At 37.8% G+C, this 22,500-nt stretch overlaps 2 protein-coding genes across 2 annotated transcripts; one reads left to right on the forward strand and one right to left on the reverse strand.

Moving 5' to 3' along the window:
• Nucleotides 1–18,271: 18,271 nt before the first annotated feature.
• Nucleotides 18,272–19,015, forward strand: LOC138863278 (microtubule-associated protein 6-like). Its single transcript, XM_070127465.1, has 2 exons — nt 18,272–18,307; nt 18,428–19,015. The coding sequence occupies exons 1-2, from the start codon at nt 18,272–18,274 to the stop codon at nt 19,013–19,015; spliced, it is 624 nt and encodes a 207-aa protein (XP_069983566.1).
• Nucleotides 19,016–20,615: 1,600 nt separating this feature from the next.
• LOC138863352 (uncharacterized) lies at nt 20,616–22,174 on the reverse strand. The gene is made up of 2 exons (XM_070127557.1): nt 20,831–22,174; nt 20,616–20,653 (listed from the first exon to the last, which is right to left on the reverse strand). The coding sequence occupies exon 1, from the start codon at nt 22,106–22,108 to the stop codon at nt 20,864–20,866; it is 1,245 nt and encodes a 414-aa protein (XP_069983658.1). The 5' UTR covers nt 22,109–22,174; the 3' UTR covers nt 20,616–20,653; nt 20,831–20,863.
• Nucleotides 22,175–22,500: the final 326 nt, after the last annotated feature.

The following is a 22,500-nucleotide window of genomic DNA, read 5'->3' on the forward strand; positions in this document are numbered from 1 at the left end:
GATTGATAAAGTGAACTATTATTCATAGTGACTGACGATCGCGAGTTAAGTGCCGATCTTTGTGTTATATTTTCGTGTTCGTATTGTGTGCGTTATTCGTTTGTAACAGTGTTGTGTGTATATACGTTTTTTTGTTGCATGTTCGTATTCGTTATAGATTAGTATTTCTATGTCCGCATATTGTTTTCATTTGCTTTTGAATATTTTCGTTTGTTTTGTCTTCCGTGTACGTGTATTACGTCTGTAAGTGTAGCTTTGTAGTAGTTTGTATGTGCCGTAAATATATAAATATATTTTTAAGATCAAATAAATCTAGTATTTAATTCCTTTCTTTCTAAGAACCAATATAACAAAGATTACGGAGAAATAAAAGTAATTATATTGCAACTAAAAACTGTGATAAAAGTTAATGAGCAAAAGGTTTAACAAATTCAATATAAACAAAAGGAACCTGCAACTAATAGTAAGCACTGAACAGCCTCCGAAGAAAGATCTCGGTCAATCACCAGAAATATTGTTAAACTCTAAGGGTCAGGATCCCTATTCCCGTGGTGGCGGCGACCTCCGTGTTTGAGCGTATGTCAGCTCAGAATATCGCTACACCTGCGGGTGGGGGGGGGGAGGGTAGGCCGCCACCAACTGATAAGGGATCAGCACCCATGTACATGCACAGGACATAGCCGAGCGGGCGTGGCTAAATTCAGGCAAGTAGATTTATCTGGCGATGCTTCAGGTGAATTAATTGGTAATTATTTCATTTAAAGAATAAAAGGGAAAGACTATCAAGTTCATTCTTTATTTTATATTTTATATATTTCAAAAGGTCTCCCCTCTTTCCACACTGATTGATTCATTCTTTGGCCTGGCAATGACTTGACCATGACCCCACTACCCATAGACCGTCCAATAAAATATCCAATTAATAAACTATAAAATTCAACAAGCGCCAAAAGGGCACTTATGGAAGCAGCACGGATAAAGGAGCTGAATGCTTATGAGCAAGAGCCAGTATGCTGCCGAATAACATTTTTATTTTGCGTGTGTGTAAATTTACCACCCATTATAGAGTGGAACGGGTTTCGCAGGAGCCACCCATTTGACACTGTTTCGGTGATCTTTTAGAAAGGGATATCTTTATTCACTATACTTCTGTGTAAGGGTGACAAAGCAAAACTTAATCTCTTGTGGGCTTGACTTTTGCCAAAGCGTGGCCGAAAGATCGGCCTTTAGTGGTGGACATCGTCTGCAGCGACGTCGCCCGCCTGTGACATCAGAGGCACCACTCTTCCCGAAGATCGGAGATGAGACACCAATCCCCGGACTGCGCTCCCGGGTACCGGAGACGGCAGCCGGAAGCCGCCCACTCTCGACGCCCGACGATCACGAGAACTCCCGAACGCCTCTTCCACTCCTTTTGTCGAAGAACTCCCCAACACGAGGAGAGTGGGTCTGAAGAGGGCTTCGCAGAAATTCCACTCCCGACAGCGCCGACGAAGGGCAGAACCATCTCGTGTCCCATGAAGGCCAGGAGACCCTGCCAGGAACCGACGAACCACCTCGTCACGTCGAGTAAAGGCGGCGTGCACGAAGCCGCAGAAGGCAGCGTGAGCCGAGACGTCTCTCGGGTGTGACCCACGCCCGGCGACCGCAGACACGTCAGAAGGATCGAGAAGAGGAACGAACGAAGACTGGTCTCGCTGAAAGGGTCCGAGCACGGAGCAGACGTCGCAGAAGTGGCAGCTCGCGCGGAGGTGAGTGGAGTACGTTGGTTAGGTGATTCTGGGAGAGATGTCACTGCGGCCGCCGGGAGAAGAGTGCCGAAGAAGAATGAATGAACTAAAGGGAGGATGGGAAGGACTCCTTAGTGTAGGAGAGGGGGAAGCAAGGGGTAGCTGGCTACCTAGAAATGAAGGAATGGTTAAGGAATAAAGTAGAGGGGTGAGGACCCTTGCTTAGTTTTCTTTGGCGTTTTCGTGCCTTTTGGAATTCGTGGAGAGGAGAGTACGCATTTATCTTTGTTTCCTTCTTTCTTACTTTTAGCCGGTTGGGTTAGACACTATATATATATATATATATATATATATATATATATATATATATATATACACATATATATATATATATATATATATATATATATATATATATGTATATATATATATATTCATATATATATATATATATATATATATATATATATATATATATATATACACATATATATACATATATATATGTATATATTCTTTTTCTTTTCTTTTCATTTTTTTCTTTTCCTTTTCTTTTCTTTTTTTACAAATAGCAGCATCGCAGGCATTTTATTGAATATATACCAGGGATGAAGTAAGCCACAGGTCCGTCGCGGGCCGCGCCCTCTACTGTAATTTTCATCCCGATGCGATGGAGAGGGGAAACGTACATTTCATCCACGGAAGAGATTTCGGGGACAGCACATCACTACAGTTCTACATTCTGCCACCTGGGCTCTCAGAGCACAACGATCGTTCATGCATGATGTGTATGAAGCCTTAGCTAAAATATATTGCTGTATAAAATAAATCTTTTACATCTATAAGTATATGTATAAAGTACTGATCTTCACAGATCATTGGTATCTATAATATGGGATAATGACACCCCCCATAAACTGAAGTCACTCTCTGAACTTGTGAGTCAAATATGGGCGTATTCTGTACGCGTCATAAAAGTCAAAGAAGGACTAACAGTTTAAACCAAATCCATAGTACCTGCACAGATGTAAGGCACACTTTCAGACGCACGAGTCAAAGCGATTATCAGTAATTCCACTCATTTACTTAGAAAAACAGGTATTTGTGTAGTTGCAATTAGCAGTCCTCATTGAATTTCATATCACTCAATAAAGTTAACAAGACGCTTGCTACAGAAAAAAAAATATATACACATTTACGGTAGTATTAGATCGTGAAGATTTGTATTTGTGCCACTACAAATAAGTATATATAAATGGCTTCAAATACCATTTAAACTCTATAGGCAACTGAACTAAAAAATACTCGAAACATCAGTTTATATTTGTGTGCCAGTTAGGGCTCTTTCTCATGAGTTGATCGCAGGGCACTGGGTAAAGTACTTTTTCAGGATGTTGCTATCGAGGAATATGATAACTTTCCACGCGGTTTTGAAGTCATTGTAGTCTAAAGATTCAGACAGTTTGTACTTTGAATTTGAGATCTAATCGTTATGTTATTAAGAACTTTCTTTTATAGCCTATTGATATATTACATAAGTTGGGAGTGTTTTTCTCTAACCTGGGTATAAGATTGCCTTTTTGTAGCAGTAAACTCCGAAATTCTATGTGGGATTTTCTTTTCGTTGTTCTTTTCACTGGTGAGTGTTATTACTGCAGTGTGAGTATCCACCAACTTATAAGAATATATGTTATTGAATTTTCATCTTCATCTTCAATATGAAAATGTAAGAATGTAAGACACAATAATGGCAACTCAACTCTTTTCTATGGAATTAATGACGTCATTACATATCAATACATGATTGGTGGGATTAACTAGCTCGTTTTGTGCATATGTAGGATTTAATTTTGAGCTTAAAAGTTCATGCTGGTCCAGAGGTGCCTTAAGAGTTAATCCCGGACACTGCTATTGCACATGCGCACTATAGATCTGGATTAAACTTTGATATTGGATTAACTCTTATGACACTTGCAGAAGACGCCCTTAGTCTTAATTGGCTTTAGTAAAGTATCATTATTTGCTGCAATTACAAACATAAGAATCATCATCAAACTTTGTACATAGGCATGAATCAACTAAAGACTATACATAATTCTGATCAAGAATAACTTGCGCAACAGATTATTCCAATTTCTACCACTCTGTTTCAATCCATACCATGATTTCTTAAGTTTGCATACCAATTTTTCACCTTTACTGCCTGTCTTAACAAGTCCTTCAGGTTGCTTAATAATAATAATGATAATAAAAAAATATCACAATCTTCATTAAGGTATGCTGACGTCAATCCATGTGATGAACTAACATATCATTTTGAATCACAATTTCTATTAACATTCTTACTGAGGTTAGCCTTGCTTTGGGTGAAAAAGTTCCCTTAAACTCTACATGTTTTACTTGTGAATAACCTTTAGCTACATATCTTGCTTTGTATTTCTCCTCACTAGAATTATTGGATCAGTTTTTACTGAATAAACCCATCTTCCTCACACAACTGCTTTATACTTAGGATCTGGTGTTAGTTGGCATGTATCATTCTCTTGAAGAGCTACCTTTTCTTCTTTAATTGCCCTTTCAAATTATCCGAATCTGTCGAAGATATGGTTTCTTCATATGCCACTGGAACTCTAAGCATAATGTAGCAATAGAGTATGTAATATGTTGGTGTCCACGGTTTCTACATCATCACCTACAACATGATCTTTCAGGTGTTTTGGTGGTTTTCGGGTACTGCTCGGGTATCTTACATCAGGTTCTTCAACTATTTCCTCGTCTTCATGGACTGTGTCATCTTTTATCTCTTGTTCGTCTCCCTTTCATCTTTTTTTCAAACAGGTTCTTCTCAGGTCTTCTTCCTGGAGTATTTTTTCTTAAGTGTTTGTCTATAACAATTTCACACTTCATACCTTTATTATATCTCCTCTTTCAGGCATATACATTATTCACTTCTTGCATGCAGCTTCCTTCTATGCCGCTGATACGTCTTGAGTGCATAAGGCCGCAACTGTTTTGGCAAATCAGCCTCTATCAGCAGAAGCTTAGCCATGTCGAAAAGAGTCCTCCATGGCCTTTCAGCTGTCCCATTCTGGCGGGGCGAATAAGGAGCGGAAAATTCTTGCTTTATCTTGCTCTTCGCCATCAATGAACTTTAAATTCTTAAAATCAGGTTTTCTACTATATTGAACCCTTTTCCCTTGGGTACATGTTCCACAGTCTTCATTCTCCCCATTAGAAATGTACATTCCATCTAGTACACTTTCTAACTTCATGACCTTTCATGTTGCAATGTCCTAGCATTTGATGCCATTCATTTACAGTATAGCTCACACTTATTACTTATTTTACTGCATTTGACCAAGAGTTAAACTTCATCTTTCTGCGTTGCTGCTTACAAATATTTTGCTTGTATTAAAGCACACATCTTTCAATGTTATCTTACATAATCTACCATTTTTTATCATGTAGTTCACCACGTGTATCACCTTTATCTTGCACTACACCAGTGGCTCTACTTCCATAAGCTAATTCTGTTGCATGATTCTTTAGATTAAAATCATCAAGCCTGAAAACTTCTCTTTTTCTGTAATAATGTGCGACGTTGCACAGCAGTTGACTAGTAAAGACTTTCCTTCCTTATATTTATTTACATTTACACAAAATGCATAGTTTTCTTCTTCATCCATATCGCTGCGACACTGTCATGTAATGGTTTGGTTTTCTACAAATTGTACACCCTCTTCTGTTGCTTCTTTCGTGGGGTTTCTTGCGCCTGCAGTCTTAAGACAAATGTCTTGGCTTACCGCATGAGTAGTACCTCATCATTGGATTTTTATCCTTGTCCTTCATTTTCATTACACTTTCACCTTCATCTTGAGTTGTACATGACTTCTCTGAATCTTCAAATGCACGTCTTGAATTGGGAAAATGTCAGTATCTTCTAACCTATTATAGCACAAAACATGTTGAATTCTTGAGGTCATTGTTATTAGCAGACTATCAGTTATTTTCTCACCAACTAACTTGACTGAAGTTGCTGCTATCTTTGCTTTTACCATATAGTCTGCCACTGTCTCATCGGTCATCTTCAGTGATGTCAGCTGGGTAAAAAGCGAAATTATTCTTGGCATACTCTTACCTAATACTGGTCTCGCAGGAAATAAAACGCTTTCTTACTATCATTTTTTACAATCAATGAGAGGTTTCTGCCATCCAGCACTTCACCGTAAACTCATCGGTTTTCCTCCTCATTGAGCTGGTCAGTGGTGATAACCACATGATTTTCTTGTCATTAAATATCCACAAAATTTCTCGTCCCACAACTCATACCTTTCTTTATAACTGCGAAAGTATAGCCAGGATCTGGGCCCATAACCTATTGAGATGTCCTTGAATGTCATGGTGGTGGGTAAGCAGGCAGAGAATGTGAGGATAAAATAAAATTTGTAACTCCGTGTTCGGGTTATTGTTGTTCCTCCTTCAGTCGTTCTACATTCTGCCACCAGGGCGCTCAGATCACGTGGATCGTTCATATATGATAATGCGAATAAAACTTCAACTAAAATATATCTTTGTATATATATAAAGAAAAAAAATCTTTAAGTATATATATAAAGTACTGTATATCATATTATCAGCTTTACATATCATTGTTTTTATGATGGGATAATGACTGAAGTTCACTCTTATCCTAACAAAGAATAATGATATTGTCATTGTTAATGATGATAATGATACATTTGATAATTGTAACTATGATGATAATGATAATAATGCTATTTATTTACAACTATAATCACAGTGATATTAATGATAATAACCACAATGCTAATACACATCATATTACTTCGGTATGTGTGATTTTGATATATCGATGAAGGTTAAAAAACTAAAGTCACCCATGTACTTCGTATTCGTTTTCTTTGAACTGAAAAATAAAACCTAGATTGAGGGTAAACTTAAGCATCGTATTTGTATAATGTACAGTACAGTTGCTGAAATGCAAGGGCGGGACCAGAAAACTTTCTGGGGGGGGGGGGGGGGGGGAGGGCACAGGGGGTAACAACAATACATCTGGGGGGGGGGGGGCCGCCACATTACATATACAGGGTGGCCATTAAGAGTCAATGACCATTGAGGGGGCACATGGGGTGGCCAATCAGATTTCAGGGGGGGGGGGGGGCAGGTGCCCCCTTATGCCACCGCCTCTGCTCAGATGGCGCTGGTCACGCATTAACCTGGGTGTAATACGGTGTTTCTGTTTGCATGTGGGAAAAACTACGGATATGTGTGTGTGTGTGTGTTGTGTGTGTGTGTGTGTGTGCGTGTTGTGTGTGTGTGTGTGAGAGAGAGAGAGAGAGAGAGAGAGAGAGAGAGAGAGAGAGAGAGAGAGAGAGAGAGAGAGAGAGAGAGAGAGAGAGAGAGAAGGGGGGGAGGGGGCAATCGAGACTCTGTAGAGTAAATATCAACGTGAGCTAAAAGAGTAATCACACTTTACAATGAACTGAAGCTTTGATCTAAATCCAGCTGAAGAACCTGGAAAAAACAATTCAATGAATTACGAATACCAATAAAACAGCAGAAGGCGACATAGTGACAGCGAAGATTGCCCATACTCCAAGCAAGCACGAAACGAAGAAACCGGCCCCCGGTTCTTCCCTGAAAACTTCTAGGTGGTAACAGCCATTTTCGGTCAACTGAAATATTATTTTTTCACGTTACCTTAGAAAATCGGCAATTGTGACGCAATGATTAGAGATAATATCAGTTAACACAAACAAAAAAAAACAACAAACAAGCGGAAGTAACAATATAAATAAACAAAAGGTCATGGGGTACACGAAAATGATCTATGTGTCCTTACATACCATATATACATATTTATATACCGCCCTGCACTAGTTTTTCGTCTTTTCACGGGAGTCTGAGTGTGAAAATTGGCTACGTGGCCCCGTAGAGTTAAACGGCAATATTCCGCAGATGCAAAGAACGTTACTTTTTCGACCAGTATTATACGTTGTAAACCCCAATGGAGCAACAATAAAGGTAGATAATAGATAATTATACCATATACAAGTACTTCGTACATGATTTGTCATGTAAAATGTAAACATAATGAAAAGGAAAAAGATCGCAATGTTTGGGTCCTTCACATTTTTACGCATAGCACACGTATTTTCAGTCCGATTTTAACGTATTATGGATCATTTTGTAGCTGAATAGTAGATCTATTACTTGCTGCAATAAGGAATTGCTATAATGTCATATACTTCTTACAGAAGTGACATATTTACAGTATCCCTTGTTAGGGTGTCAAGATAGTGGGCTCCGGAAAATATTTACTAAAAAAGAAGTAAGGTCGACTTCTCAAAAATAGCTTCTGCTTATAATAATAGAAGAATTGTTCTATTCAGACATAAAATCAGAATGGCTGTATAAGAATTATTTTTTAAATGGTCAAAGTAGGCCTATAGACACCCCCAGATCACTGCCACCAACCACTCTCCACTATTTGTAAGATTTTGAGAAACCGAAACCGTCACGTGCTAGCGATGTCCGGAAGACCGGAATGCAGGCAGGTGATAGAGAATTATGGTGTAGGAAGACTAATCTTATATATTGCTTTATTGATAGCAAGATAGTAATGGAAAGCTGAAGAAAACGAAAAAGGCGATATCTCGGTAACATATTATGGCTCATTTTGTAGAAAAATAAAATCTATAACTTGATCATTGTGGATTTTACATTTATTGCTTGTGCTTCTTGTGAAAGTGAGATCTTTGGTGAAGTCCCCTACTTCAAAAATCCCCCCCCCCCCGAAAAAAAATGAAGTCGAAATCGAAAAATCTACAATGATCAAGCTGTAGATATTGAATAGTTCTAACCAAAAATCAAGTAAAATTGAATGTCTTATCTTTTATGAAGTTGGAATCCTTTTACCCAGGTGCTGCATTTTCAACATGGCGACTTTCGCATTTTTTTCGTTTTTTTTTATAGTAATTTAAAACTATTCGGTCTATTTCGAAAAAAAAAAAATCGACCGCAGGCAATGGGAAGGGGCCTACAAAAAGGGTGTGACTTTCATCGAAATCGGCAAGAAAAAAAAGTACTCCACAAGAAAACGTAGTACTGATTCAGTTGGCAAACAAATCTGTTACCTCAAGCTTCATCCATCCTATAAAATTAAATGAGGCTATTAATAAATCATTTTCCAGAATTACATTATCGAAAATTCCCTAAGCATAATAGATGAGAAAGCTATCGGATTCGAAGTAGTTGATTTGTCAAAAATGGGACCTCCGAATGAAATTAAATATCTGGGTAACTGCGAAGTCAATTGTAAGCAGACACCTTAAAGCAAAAATCAAGGTCGCTCATACGGTACAATATTCTCAGAAAGATTGGATAATGAAATAGAAGAAATCAAAGAGAAAATCAATATATGGGGACCAGATACCCAAATAAAAGAGAAAAGAATGAACAAACCAAGCAAAATAGCAGGTGAAAATATATGGATACCAACAAAATCTTAAAAATTGACTTTCAGAGGTCCACTACCAACCAAAATATCCATAGGACATATGAGTTATATATTCTACCAATATACATTTCCCACATCTAAATGTTTTAAATGCCTTATGTATGGTCATGGGATTATCTCTTGCAAAAACAAAATAAGATGCAGCAAGAGTAGTCAACAAGGTCATAAATTCGAAGATTGCACAAACTCATTTCACTGTTTCTTTGGTGAAGGTAACCATTCAGCATATGATAAAACTTGCCCCCCCAAAAAGTGCAAAATTCTTTCATCTATTAAACCCAACAACAAAAAACAAATCAACTAATACAGAAAAAATACAGTTATCACCACAACAGAGATACATAACGCAGATACAGAATATGTACAACAAACAGATTATAACACAAACACAACACAACAAACATACTCGAACATTTGCTCTAATATTAACACAAATAACATATCACCAGCAAAGAAAACACCCACAAAACATAAAAAACAACAACACAGAGCAGAAACTACTCCAATCAGTGAAACAAACAAACAAACAAACAAACAAAACATGCACAGGAACTAAACACAAAAGATAAAGTGGCCAGTTACACGGTCACTCCCAACGCCATTACACAAAACCCCAACAATAAAAAGAAAGGAAAAACAAAGACGGGGAAAAAACTTTCTTTGGTTGATATAACCAAAGAAATATTCAAATTAATAACGAATGCAAAAGAAAAAATAGAATCAGATAAATCAGTAATTGAAATAATAACTAAAATAATAACCGAAGCTACTCTAATACTAAAAGAAATATTTGAATGGTTTGATCATTATAGTAATCCTCTGGAATGCCAGATCAATAATAAACAAAAAGATATATAGACTACCTAAATTATAAAGAAAATCCAGAGGTATTCACATTTTGCGAAACTTGGCTTTAAAATAGAGGATTATGAAATGATAAGAAAAGATAGAGCAAAACAAAAGGGAGGTGGCCTAGCAATATGTATACAAAACAGTATACAATGCAGAAAGGTAAACCTTAATGAAATACAGAATAATAAAATAGAAACATTAGCTGTAAAGATTAGCTCTAAAAATGGTTAAAGTTACTTATAAGCTATAACCAATGTAACAAAGTAAATCAACAAGAAATGGAACATTATATAGATCAAATAGATAAACCAAAACTTGTGATAGGAGACTTTAGCAAAAACAACAAACATCACCGGAATAGATTTATTCAATCTCACAAATCAAAATGACTTACTATTGCTAACACCTAAAGGACGAATTCCCAGAATTGATCCAAAAACAGATCAAGGATCTACTAAAGATTTAGTCCTGGGAACCCCAGAACTAAGCCACCTGGAAATAAAAACAAACACAAATGGAGGAAGTGATCCCCCTCCACTCATAATCAAAGATAATAGTCACAATACCGAAACTCTAGTTAGGGGGAAAATTGGAAATTTAACAAAGAAGGTTGGGTAAAACGAAATGCGTGAAATAGATGTAAGATAAAATCATTAAAAGAAACCTAAGAAAACGCATAGGGAAAAAAACATTTCAAATTAGACAATCTTTAATAAAAATAAGCCAACAAAAACTTGGTGGAACCAAAAATGTAAGAAAATAACACTAAGAAATAAAGCATTCAACAAATGGAGAAAAAATCCAAACGAAAGAAACCGAATTGAATACAAAACTCCAAATTATGGCAAGAGATGCAATAAAGCAAGAAAGAGAAATGGCCAAATTTCTGCCTTTCCCTAGATTTCAACACACCAATTAGAAAAATCTGTAATTTTATCAAGAAACTTGCAGGTAACAATAAAGTCAATAATTACCCGCTAATTAATAACGACCAACCGGTCCAAGACACCAAACATAAACTAAAATTGCTAACAAGAATTTCAAAGAATAATAAACAAAAACTAAACGCTTCATAACAAAATCAGAATTTAAAAGATATTAACAGAATTACCAAGCACAAATGGATTAGATAAGGAGCTCACATTAAAAGTATTAATATCAGTAATAAGAAATGCAAAAAATAATAAAGCCTATGGTCCAGAGAATATCCCTCAGAATTCAGAAAATCATTAGTGTATCCGATACTAAAACAAGGTAAGGCCACAGCAATTTATTTTCTTGACTTGCGGGCAAGTCTGGAAATGTCAGCGGGAGGCACAAAAAAAAGAAGAGGAGGAGGAGGAGAAGGAGCACCAAAATAAGACGTGTACCTCAGATCTTCCAAAGATCAGAATTAAAGGAATGCATCAGTTCCAGCCCCACATGGAGGAAGTACAGTTCGGTCTTACTAGAAATCTTCGAGGAGTTGAATGAAAATAGTATGGTATTTCCGCCAAATATATTTTCTTTTTGTTTTGGGGATGGGAGACACGATACCATACATAATGAAGCATAGACAAATTGATTTGTATTTATTTTATTTATTTTACTATATATATATATATATATATATATATATATATATATATATATATATATTTGCTATTTCTTTCGCAAGAAAAAAATGGGGATTTCCACTTTTTTTCATTTTCCTGGAAATAAATGTAGGCGGATCCGCTAGTCAAGAAAAAAATGCTGTAGCCTAAAGACGCAACCGATGAAAAAAAAACAAACAAACAAACAAAGGTTTATAAGCAGAATTTCATACTTAGGAAAAATCTTTGAAAGCATAATATGCAACAGACTAATCTGGTGGTTAGAAAGTAGTAACAGACTTAGTCAAGACTTTACGGGATTCAGACCAAACAGTTCAACAATAGATACACTTCAAATAATTGACACATAACAACAAAGCCTATATATATAAAACAAAAACATGCTCTACTCGCATGCCTAGATTTAGAAAAAGCATTTGACACAGTCAACCACATTACAATCATAAAAGAGGCAGCTAAACTTGGAATAACTGGCACCCCACTCAAATGGATACATAAATAACAGATATCAACTAATAATAGGAAACAAAAAGACAGAAGGAAAAATAATAAGAGGATTTCAACAAGGTTCACCTTTAAGTCCGTTATTATTTACTATAATGACAACAGACAGTCAAATTGTAGAATGGGCTAACAACTGGGAGCTTTAGATAAATCTGACAAAAAGCAAAGTTATATATTTCACAAAAACAAAAGATGACAAATACCAATAATAAGATTGAATAATGAAGAACTTAAATTTCACAACCAAACATGCAATACTAGGCCTTGAAATTGATGCTCCAAAACTAACGCGGAAAAAACACATCAATACATGTACAAACAGACTAAATATAATGAAAAACAATGAACAACATAGGTTTATCAATCTATGAAGCAGCTAATAACATCAAAATAATGCTTTCATAATAGCCATAGGCTGCTTAAAAACCACCCCAGTAGCGGCACTATACATTCTAACAAATAAGATGCCCATCAAATATAAACTAAAAGAACAAAAGTATACCCAAATGTTAAAAATACTAGAAAAAACAGAAAATACTAAAATATCACTATCACTATCTACCGCGTGCCCACGGAGAGTGTGTGTAAAACCTCGCTATCCTTACTCATGTATGAGTAGATAGGTATGTCTATGGAAGGTAGTTAGCTCCTAGTTGCACACTCCTTTTAATGGATCGCGTAGCTCTGCGGTAGAGCTTTCGTCTTGCAGTTACCTGCTTGCAAAGTGAGGGTTCGAATCCCATTTGGAAAGGTTATTTATTCATTCATTACACATGTTTGTGTATGTATGGGCATATGTGTTATGTATAAAGTAGAGATATGTATGCGTATCTATATGCATAGAGCATGTGCCTGCTTGCATTTGCACATGTGAGAAAACCAATATATGCGTAGTACTTAGGGCATATGCAGGTGAAAAACTGTCTGCATCATATAAACATACAAATGGAAAAAAAAAGAAAATATAATCACACATATATGCACTTCTGATACACAAACCCATGCTCACGGGAGTAAACTTTAGTGCAGTAAGCAGGCTTGTGCGTTGCTGCTCCTTAATCCACACTAGTTAGGGCCAAACCTGCTGGTGGGACTTATCAGTGGCATTCCAGCTAAACTACTCCCTCTCTCACCAAGAAACACCCAAACCTGTAGGTGGGGGGTAAATCAGCTGTCCACCTCCCAATCAAAAAGTCTTCTTACACCATAATCCTCTATCATCTACCTGCATTCCGAAGTCATTGCCAGCACGTAATGGTTTCTCAAAATCTTTATGTATAGTGTAAAGTGGTGGCAGTGATCTGAGGGGTCTATAGGCCTACAGTGACGATGTTGAAAAAATTCTCAAAAATCCCCCCCCCCCCAAAAAAAAAAAAAAAAAAAAAAATCGTACAGCCATACTGATTTCATGTCTGAATAAAACTATCCTTCTACTATAATATGCAGAAGCCATTTTTTAGAAGTCGACCTTACATATAGATCATTTTCGTGTACCCATGACCTTTTGTTTATTTATTTTGTAACCCGTTTGTTTCTTTGTTTGTTGGTTGGTTGTTTATTGTTTTTTGTTTGTTAGCTTGCGTTTTCTGACATTTCTAAAACTTATGAACACATTTTAATGAGATTTTTAACCAAAGGTGTGTTTTAATAGACAAACGCTTAGAAAATAACATCGTGGAATTCTCTAGTGTAAACGAGAGTGGCATCAGTAATAATAAAACTAAGTAATAGGTACAACTTAGATTGTTCAAGTCTATGCTCCAACCTGCAGCCACAGTGATGAAGAAATAGAGAGCTTTGAAGCTACTCATTTAACCAGCGAGAAAAGAAAAACCCATTTCACAATAATTATGGGAGATTTTAATCAATGCCAAAATAGGTAAAAAGACGTCGACATGGAAGTCGCCATCTGGCATCAAAAACGAAACTGACTTCATAATTTTAAATATGCGTGATATAATGAAAAATGTGTAAGTTACTGATAAAGTAAATGTTGGCAGTAACCATAGAAAGGCCAGAGGCGAAATTAATATGATTTTACCGGACTACGACACCGGACATGCCGGACTTCGTGTCAACCAACACTGAAGATTCACTGGAAGATGGCATTTTGGAAACTCGATAAGAACGAGAAACTCGAGACCTTCACCATAATTAAGAGGATGAATGATGAAGGTCATAGATCTCCTAAGCGCCGATTCGACGCAGAAAGGCTGCCTGAGTCAATCCACTGCAGGACGGACTCACACAGTCTTTTCCAACTTTTCCTGTCTAACGTTTTTTGTTTACTGTCTTGGCCCCCAAATTTCATTTCGGCACACCATCTTATTATTGATCTGGCCCTTGGCATCTTTATGTTGTATATACTCCAGTCTGTTACTTTCTTTGTCAATCTGCCGTCTTGTCCGACATATATGCACTGCCCATTGCCATTTCTTTTTGGTGCTCCCGAGTATATCTTCGACTTTTGTCTGTTCCCTGATCCATGTCGCCCAAATCCTAACTCTAATTCTCAGTATCGACTTTTCCAGTAATTTGGTCGTCCATGTTTCTGACCCACAGGTCATAACTGGGAGGACGCTATGGTTGAAGACTTTTCTTCTTAAATATAGTGGCAAAGAGCTTCTTGGTATGCTACTGTGTCTGCCGAAGACATTTTTAGTTTTTTCATCTTTTCATGATTATTTTGGTATTAACAAAACAAGGTATAAGATTAGTCTTCCTACATCATAATCCTCTATCATCTCCCTGCATTCCGAAGTCTTGCAGACATTGCAAGCACGTAATGGTTTCTTAAAACCTTACATATAGTGTAGAGTGTGATCTAGGGGTCTATAGGCCTACATTGACCATTTTTAAAAATTTCTCAAAAATCACTGTTGAGAAGTCGACCTTACTTTTTTTAGGTGAATATTTTCTGAAGGTGACTTAAAACACCCTAATAGGAGATTTTGAAAATATATGTCACTTTTATGAGAAGCACATGAAATTATAGCAATTGCTTATTGCAGTATGTAATAGATCTATTCATCTACATTCAGTATGTAATAGATCTATTCATCTTCCAGTTGAACGAGCATCATACGTGTCACGTTCTCAGCGCGGCCGGGCGTCGTGGACCATGACATGTGTATTACTGGTGTTTAATTCTACGCGGCCACGTGGCCAATTTTCACTCAGACTCCCGTGAAAAGACGAAATACAGTGTAATAATATGTATACAAGGTATATAAGCGCATATGGATCATTTTCGTGTATCCCATGAACTTTTGTTTATTTATATTGTTACTTTTGTCTGTTTCTTAATATGTTTGTCGTTGTTGTTGTTGTTGTTGTTGTGTGTGTGTGTGTGTGTGTGTGTGTGTGTGTGTGTGTGTGTGTGTGTGTGTGTGTGTGTGTGTGTGTGTGTGTGTGTGTGTGTGTGTGTGTTAACCTAACTTACACACCGATTGCACTTTGATGGTGATGCAGACCATGGTTTGGATCCAGGATTTTTTTTTCTAACTCGAAAAGGTATGAACAGATTTTGATATATTTTTTTTTTACCTGATGTTCGTCTTAGCCTAATTGGTATTCCACACAATTTTGGTTGTGATCCAGATCATTTGGCAATCCTAACCCCTATTTTTGGGGGGAGAGGTTTGCATTTTCGAAACGTTTTGCTCATAGATTAAACTATGTATGATGGAAACACAAAGAAAATAATATACTCCATATGAACGGTATATCATGTTTATTTATTTGTATGAATAATTTCTTCATTGTTTTTTGGATGCTTGGCAGATTTTGAAAATCACTATGAAAAAATGAAGGTTGGTCTCATCTTATGTGAAATTTAATAAGCTTTCAGAAAAAAAAAAAAAAAAAAAAAAAATATATATATATATATATATATATATATATATATATATATATATATATATTATTATCTCTAATCATTGCGTCACAAATGCCGATTTTTCAGTTGACATCGAAAATGTCTGCTACCACCTAAAAATAATGGTCGGGCCTTGAAAATACATTTAACTCAATTTCGGCAAGATGGGTGAAAATCGCCATAGAAAAAGAGCAGACGGTCCCCTTATTTCCTCTTCACTAAATGTACTAGTCTGTACGAATTGCCCTTGATATATATACTTGTCTACTACTTCCAGCGCATCACCTTGTACATGCATCTGTTCGAATTGAATTCTGCTGCTGTTCATCTTAAGTCCAACTTTTAGACTTTCTCTTTTTAGATCGTTTACTAATTGCTGCATTTGATATACTTTTTCACTGAAAAGAACAATATCGTCTGCAAATCTTAGATTGCTTAGGTATTCGTCTCCTATTTTGATTCCCTTTCCATTCTAGTTTATAAAATATTTCTTCGAGGTAGGTTGTAAATATTCTTCTAAATATTTAATTAGTATTTTATCGGTTTCCATGTGAAACTTGATGGTTGTTGTCCCATATTTGTATATAACCTCCAATGTTTTACAATATACCCCCTCTACTTCTTGTTGTCGAATAGCAATTAATACTGCTGGTATTTGTTCAGAGTCCAATGCCTTTTCATAATCGATGAAGGCCATATACAGCCGTTTCCTATATTCCTTTATTTTTTCTTTTATTTGGGTGAGCATGCGGATGTGATCTGATATTGAGAATCCACTGCAGAAGCCTGCCTGTTATCTAGGCTGGTTAGAATCCAGACTGTTGGAGATGCGAGCTGTGATGACTCTTGTGAACATTTTAAGTAACTGAAAGGAGGCTTATGGGTCGGTATTTTTTTTAGATCCTTTTTATCTCCTTTTTTATGTATCAAAATAATTGTTGCATCTCTCGAGGTTTTCGGAGTTTTTCCATTGAAGAGGCATTCACTAAAAAGATTGGCTAGTTTCACTGTTGTAATTTCTCCTGCACCTAATGCAAGGCCTATACTAATTCCGTCTTAACTTGGCGTTTTCCCTCTTTTCATGCCGTTAAGCACTTTTTTATTTCTTCTTTTGGGATATTACGTACATCTCTAGTTACCGCGTTTGCTTCTATCTGTGGCTGTGAATATGAGTTATATCCCTGTAAAATTCTTCCACTATTATGATTTTATTCTTGTTGTCAGTTCTCCGTCTGGTTTCTTTAATGCATACATTTGATTTCTCCTTATTCCTTGTCTCCTTTTAGTTGCTTTAATGCTGGTACCTGAAATCATTGCTTCATTTATTATTAGAGTATTGAATTTCTGTACATCCCTCTTTTTTTATTTATGGTCTTTGTTAGTTCAACTAATTCTATCTTGTCCCTGTTTGATGATACTATCATGGTCCTATGTTTTTTGCATAAAGTGTTTAGTTTCTACTGAGAGCTTGCTGGAGCTTTACTCGTCGTTCTTACCGTCTACTTCATGTGCAGCTTCCTTTATTATGTCCTTGAACTGTTAATTTGGTCGATGGTGAGATCTGCGTTGCCGAGAAGTGAATATCTGTTTTGGACTAAATTCTGTCGCTCTGATCTTTAAGTCAGCTAAGTTTGGCTGCAGTTTATTTATGAGGTTCCTTTCCCTTCGGAAGACGTTTTAAGGAATAGTAATTGTTTTGTGCTCCACCGCTCTTTCAGTGAGGTCAGGTGTTCTCTTAAGGTTCACTTCTCCCGTTGTAATGATTTTGTTTGAGCAGGGCTCATAGACCACCAAGAGGTCTATGAAGTCTATGAGGAAGTGGTCCATGAGGCTGAGGATGAGGTGAATTATGATGCCATAAGGACCTTCTCCTCTTCAGATAATGGACAGAACATTGTGTGACATCACCCTAGTGACAACAGAAGGATCTGAGGAACCTGGGACAGTCCAGTAGCCTGAGAAGGACAGCTAAGAGGTGGTCTATGAGCCCGAGAAGGATGGTCTAGAGGTGGTCTATGAGCCCGAGAAGGATGGTCTAGAGGTGGTCTATGAGCCCGAGAAGGACGCCCGAGAGGTGGTCTATGAGCCGGAGAAGGAAGCCCGAGAGGTGGTCTATGAGCCCGAGAAGGACGCTCAAGATATAGTCTAGGAGTGCAAGAAGGACGACTAAGAGATGGTCTATGAGCCCGAGAAGGACGGCCAAGACGTGGTCTATGAGCCCGAGGAATAAATCTAAGAGGAGATGGGCAACGAGCCTGAGGAGGTGGATTATGAAGCCATAATTGGACCTGAATTGAAGTTATTGCCGATCAACTAAATGTAGGGTTAGTCACTCCTTCGAGAATCTGAGAATCGAGAGGTGGTCTATGAGCCCAAGAAGGATAGCCAAGAGGTGGTCTATGAGCCCAAGAAGGATAGCCAAGAGGTGGTGTATGAGCCCAAGAAGGATAGCCAAGAGGTGGTGTATGAGCCCAAGAAGGATAGCCAAGAGGTGGTGTATGAGCCCAAGAAAGATAGCCAAGAGGTGGTCTATGAGCCCAAGAAGGATAGCCAAGAGGTGGTCAATGAACCCAAGAAGGATAGCCAAGAGGTGGTGTATGAGCCCAAGAAGGATAGCCAAGAGGTGGTGTATGAGCCCAAGAAGGATAGCCAAGAGGTGGTTTATGAGCCCAAGAAGGATAGCCAAGAGGTGGTCTATGAGCCCAAGAAGGATAGCCAAGAGGTGGTCTATGAGCCCAAGAAGGATAGCCAAGAGGTGGTCTATGAGCCCAAGAAGGATAGCCAAGAGGTGGTGTATGAGCCCAAGAAGGATAGCCAAGAGTTGATCTATGAGCCCGAGAAGGACGCCCAAGAGATGGTCTATGAGCCCAGGAAGGGTGCCCAAAAGCTGGTCTATGAGCCTGAGAAGGAAGCCTAAAAGGAGGTGGGCCACGAGCCTGAGAAGGAGTTGGATTATGATGCCATAAGGACCTTCTCGAACCTCTCTGGAAACCAGGTCAGTGAGATTCAACTTATTACCGATCAACTAAAGGTAGAATTGGATTCACTCCTTCGAGAATCTGGGAAAGTATCACCAACGAACGCAGATTTTCTCTGTCGCCCTTATACAGGCCATGCCAAAACAATTCAGTGAACCTTCCAGTGTGGAACACTCACTGGCTCAATAGATGCCCGCAGGTCAGGTGGATACAGCAACTGTCTAGCTGAGGTTAGAAAGAGTATATCTTTGCTGCACTTCAGATGAAGGACAGACCATGTGTGACATCACCGTAGAGATAACAGTAGGGTCTGATTATCCTGAGACAGTCCAGTAGCCTGAGATGGAAGCCCAAGAGATGGTCTATGAGCCTGAGAAGGACGCTCAAGAGGTGGTCTATGAGCCCTAGAAGGATGGTCTATGAGCCCAAGCATTGATCTGTGTGTGAGTATATATGTATGTGTGTGTGCGTGTGTGTATGTATATGTGTGTATGGTTGTTGTGTGTATAAAAGTACACACACACAATCGCGAATGAGTGTTTGTGTATGTCTATTTGTACATGTATGTGGGTGTATACAAGTATTCACCCACATATACTTACACAAGTTGCTTGGCCTGCGGCAACACCCTAAGGGCGTGAAGCTTTAGGGTTTTGCCTTTATGTAACACAATACTAACACAATAATGTAACACAATAATAAAAGAGCCATGTTATACAAATAGTGATATATTAGACGGTTCGCTTTCATCAGATTCTTATCCATCATAATCCTTTTTTGCGTCAAATCGGCGTTTAGGAGATCTATGACCTTCATCACTCATCCTCTTAATTATGGGGAAGATCTCGTTGTTCTTATCGAGTTTCCAAAATGTCATCTTTAAGTTCCTCCAGTGAATCTGTAGTGTCGTAGTCCGGTAAAATCATCTTAATTGACTCTACTGTTACTTAGAAAACATTTTCAGGAATAGTAATTGTCCCGTGCTCCACCTCTTCTTCAAAGAAGTGTGTTGTCGGCGTTGTCTCAAGGTTCACCTCTCGTGTTGTAAAGATTTTGTCTAGAAACAATTCGCGGCTATTTCGCCGTTTTCCTTAGTAGTTCCTATATAGATAATCAGAGAATCCCTCCCTTTGCTTCCATTCACCTGTCCTTACCTGCCTCGTGTTTCCTGAGTGCTTCTCCTCCCCTCCCTCTTATACCGCTTCCTCTCCCTTTCCTCCTCAGACCCGAAGATTCCACTGGTCTGCGGGCGTGGACAGAAGCGAGAGGACAGAATGCGCGCAGCTGACCAATCCATCTGATGGCCTGTGTCCTAGTTAAGGCAAAAGGCGTAGCTGTTGTGTCCCCTGGATAATGCGTACTCACCGTATATATATATATATATATATATATATATATATATATATATATATATATATATATATATATATATATATATATATATATATTCCGTAATGGGTTTGCCAGTAAGGCGGCGAATCGTTAGTATGAAGAGGTAGATAAATACGGCCGTGAAGAATCTCATCTTTATTGATTTCGCAGACGTTTCGAAGGATTACATGCCTTCATTATCAATGCTGTAATTAACCAGATAGAAGGGTCATTAGACTATGTAAAAATATGAAGGCGTTCTGGTTTTACAAAAACGTAACAGAATAAACAATATTAACGGAAAAATATATACAAAAATATATGAACACAATAGAAAAATATATAAAACATATTAAGAGACGTAAAATCAATGTTAAACTAACCAAAAAAAGGAGGTGTTTATGGAGATGAGCAGTCTAGTGGGTAAACAAGGGGGTCGCTGTGGTTAAGTTGTTTAGCTCTGGTTGCATCTTTTGTATCAGGAGGGATTCTGAGGTGATGAGGTCTAGGCGGGAGGAGTGAGATGACAAAATACTAAAATCTGTGGTAGAAAAAGGGTGTGAGTGTAACTGGGAATGCTCTCTTATTGCCGAGAAGGATGGTTTGCTCAGCGGGAGGCCAGTCCTGAAAGACTTGCCTTTATGTTCGGAGATGCGGTGACATAGCCATCGTGAGGTGGATCCCACGTACCTAGCTTGACAGCTAGGACAGGTAATTAAGTATACCACATTAGAACATAAGTCAGAGCTGTGATTTAAAGGATGTTTTAAGAACTTAGCTATTGTGTTGTTGTTACTAAAGACAAAGGTAAATTTAATCTGGGGGTAATTAATTTGCAAGAGCGTTTTTAACCGTTTTCTGATTTCAAAGCTTAGATCACCCATGTAGGGTAGTTTAACATATCTATGGTCTCTTTTAACCGTGGAGACAATTTGTTGATTGGTGAATTTCTTACACAGAAAGGTTTTAGTAATTTTATCACACAACTGTAATGGGTACCCATTAGTAATAAAAAAGTTTTTCAGAAATAACAGTTCATTATGGAAGGCATTCCAGGTGCTACATAGATTGTAGGCTCTAGTTATAAGAGTTTTCACACTATTGATTTTGTAAATATACGGGATGTAACTGAGAAAATGTAGGCCGAGGCCAGTGAAAGTGGGTTTACGGTAAATGCTAGTTTGGAAGATACCATTGTTGTTAGTGATCATAGTATCTAAAAATGGCAATTGGTTGTCCATTTGCAATTCACAGGTGAATTTGATGCTGGGGTGTTTGGCATTTAGGTAATCTAGAAAAAGATTAATGTGTGAAGGGTGCTTAAAGAGCAGGAAAGTGTCGTCGATGTACCGACGATAATGTAGGGGTTTGAATTCAGGCGGGCAGTTATCTAGCCAGCTTTTCTCATGGTGACATAGAAATGCATTAGCATAGGAGGGGCCAAGTGGAGAGCCCATAGCTACGCCATCTGTTTGTGCATATAGGCAGTCGTTAAACGTAAAAACTGAATGATGGGCAGTGATTTCCAATAACTTTTTGAAGGTAATCGTATCCAAACCATATTTGTCAAGATAAGTATTGTCCAGGTTGTTAGCTATCAACTCCGTGGTCTCTTGTAGAGGCACGTTTGTGAATAACGACTCGACATCAAAACTCGCCATAGTGACGGGTTGTTGGAAGTTCAGAGACGTGATTTCTTTAACAAAGGATGTGGAATTATCAATAGTATATTGATTGGATGTTAAAGGGGAGATGATGGGAACAAGAAATTTTGCGGTGTTGTAATTGAAAGTGCCAATCGAGGAAATTATAGGCCTTAAAGGGATACTAGGTTTATGAACTTTGGGTAGTCCATAAAGAACACTAGGTCTGGATCCAGAAGTCATAAGAGAGTTGTAGGTGTTTATGTTAATGGATGCTTTGATAGTACGAAGAAGTCTATTTAGTTTGTCTTCTAAATATAACAAATGGGTGGAAATTTTTGTCGTGATTTGTTTGAATTTTGTTTTGTCACTGAGAATATCCATTAACTTTTGTTCATAATCACATTTGT

Source organism: Penaeus vannamei, chromosome 11 (genome assembly GCF_042767895.1).
Source record: "Penaeus vannamei isolate JL-2024 chromosome 11, ASM4276789v1, whole genome shotgun sequence".
Classification (NCBI taxonomy): domain Eukaryota; kingdom Metazoa; phylum Arthropoda; class Malacostraca; order Decapoda; family Penaeidae; genus Penaeus; species Penaeus vannamei.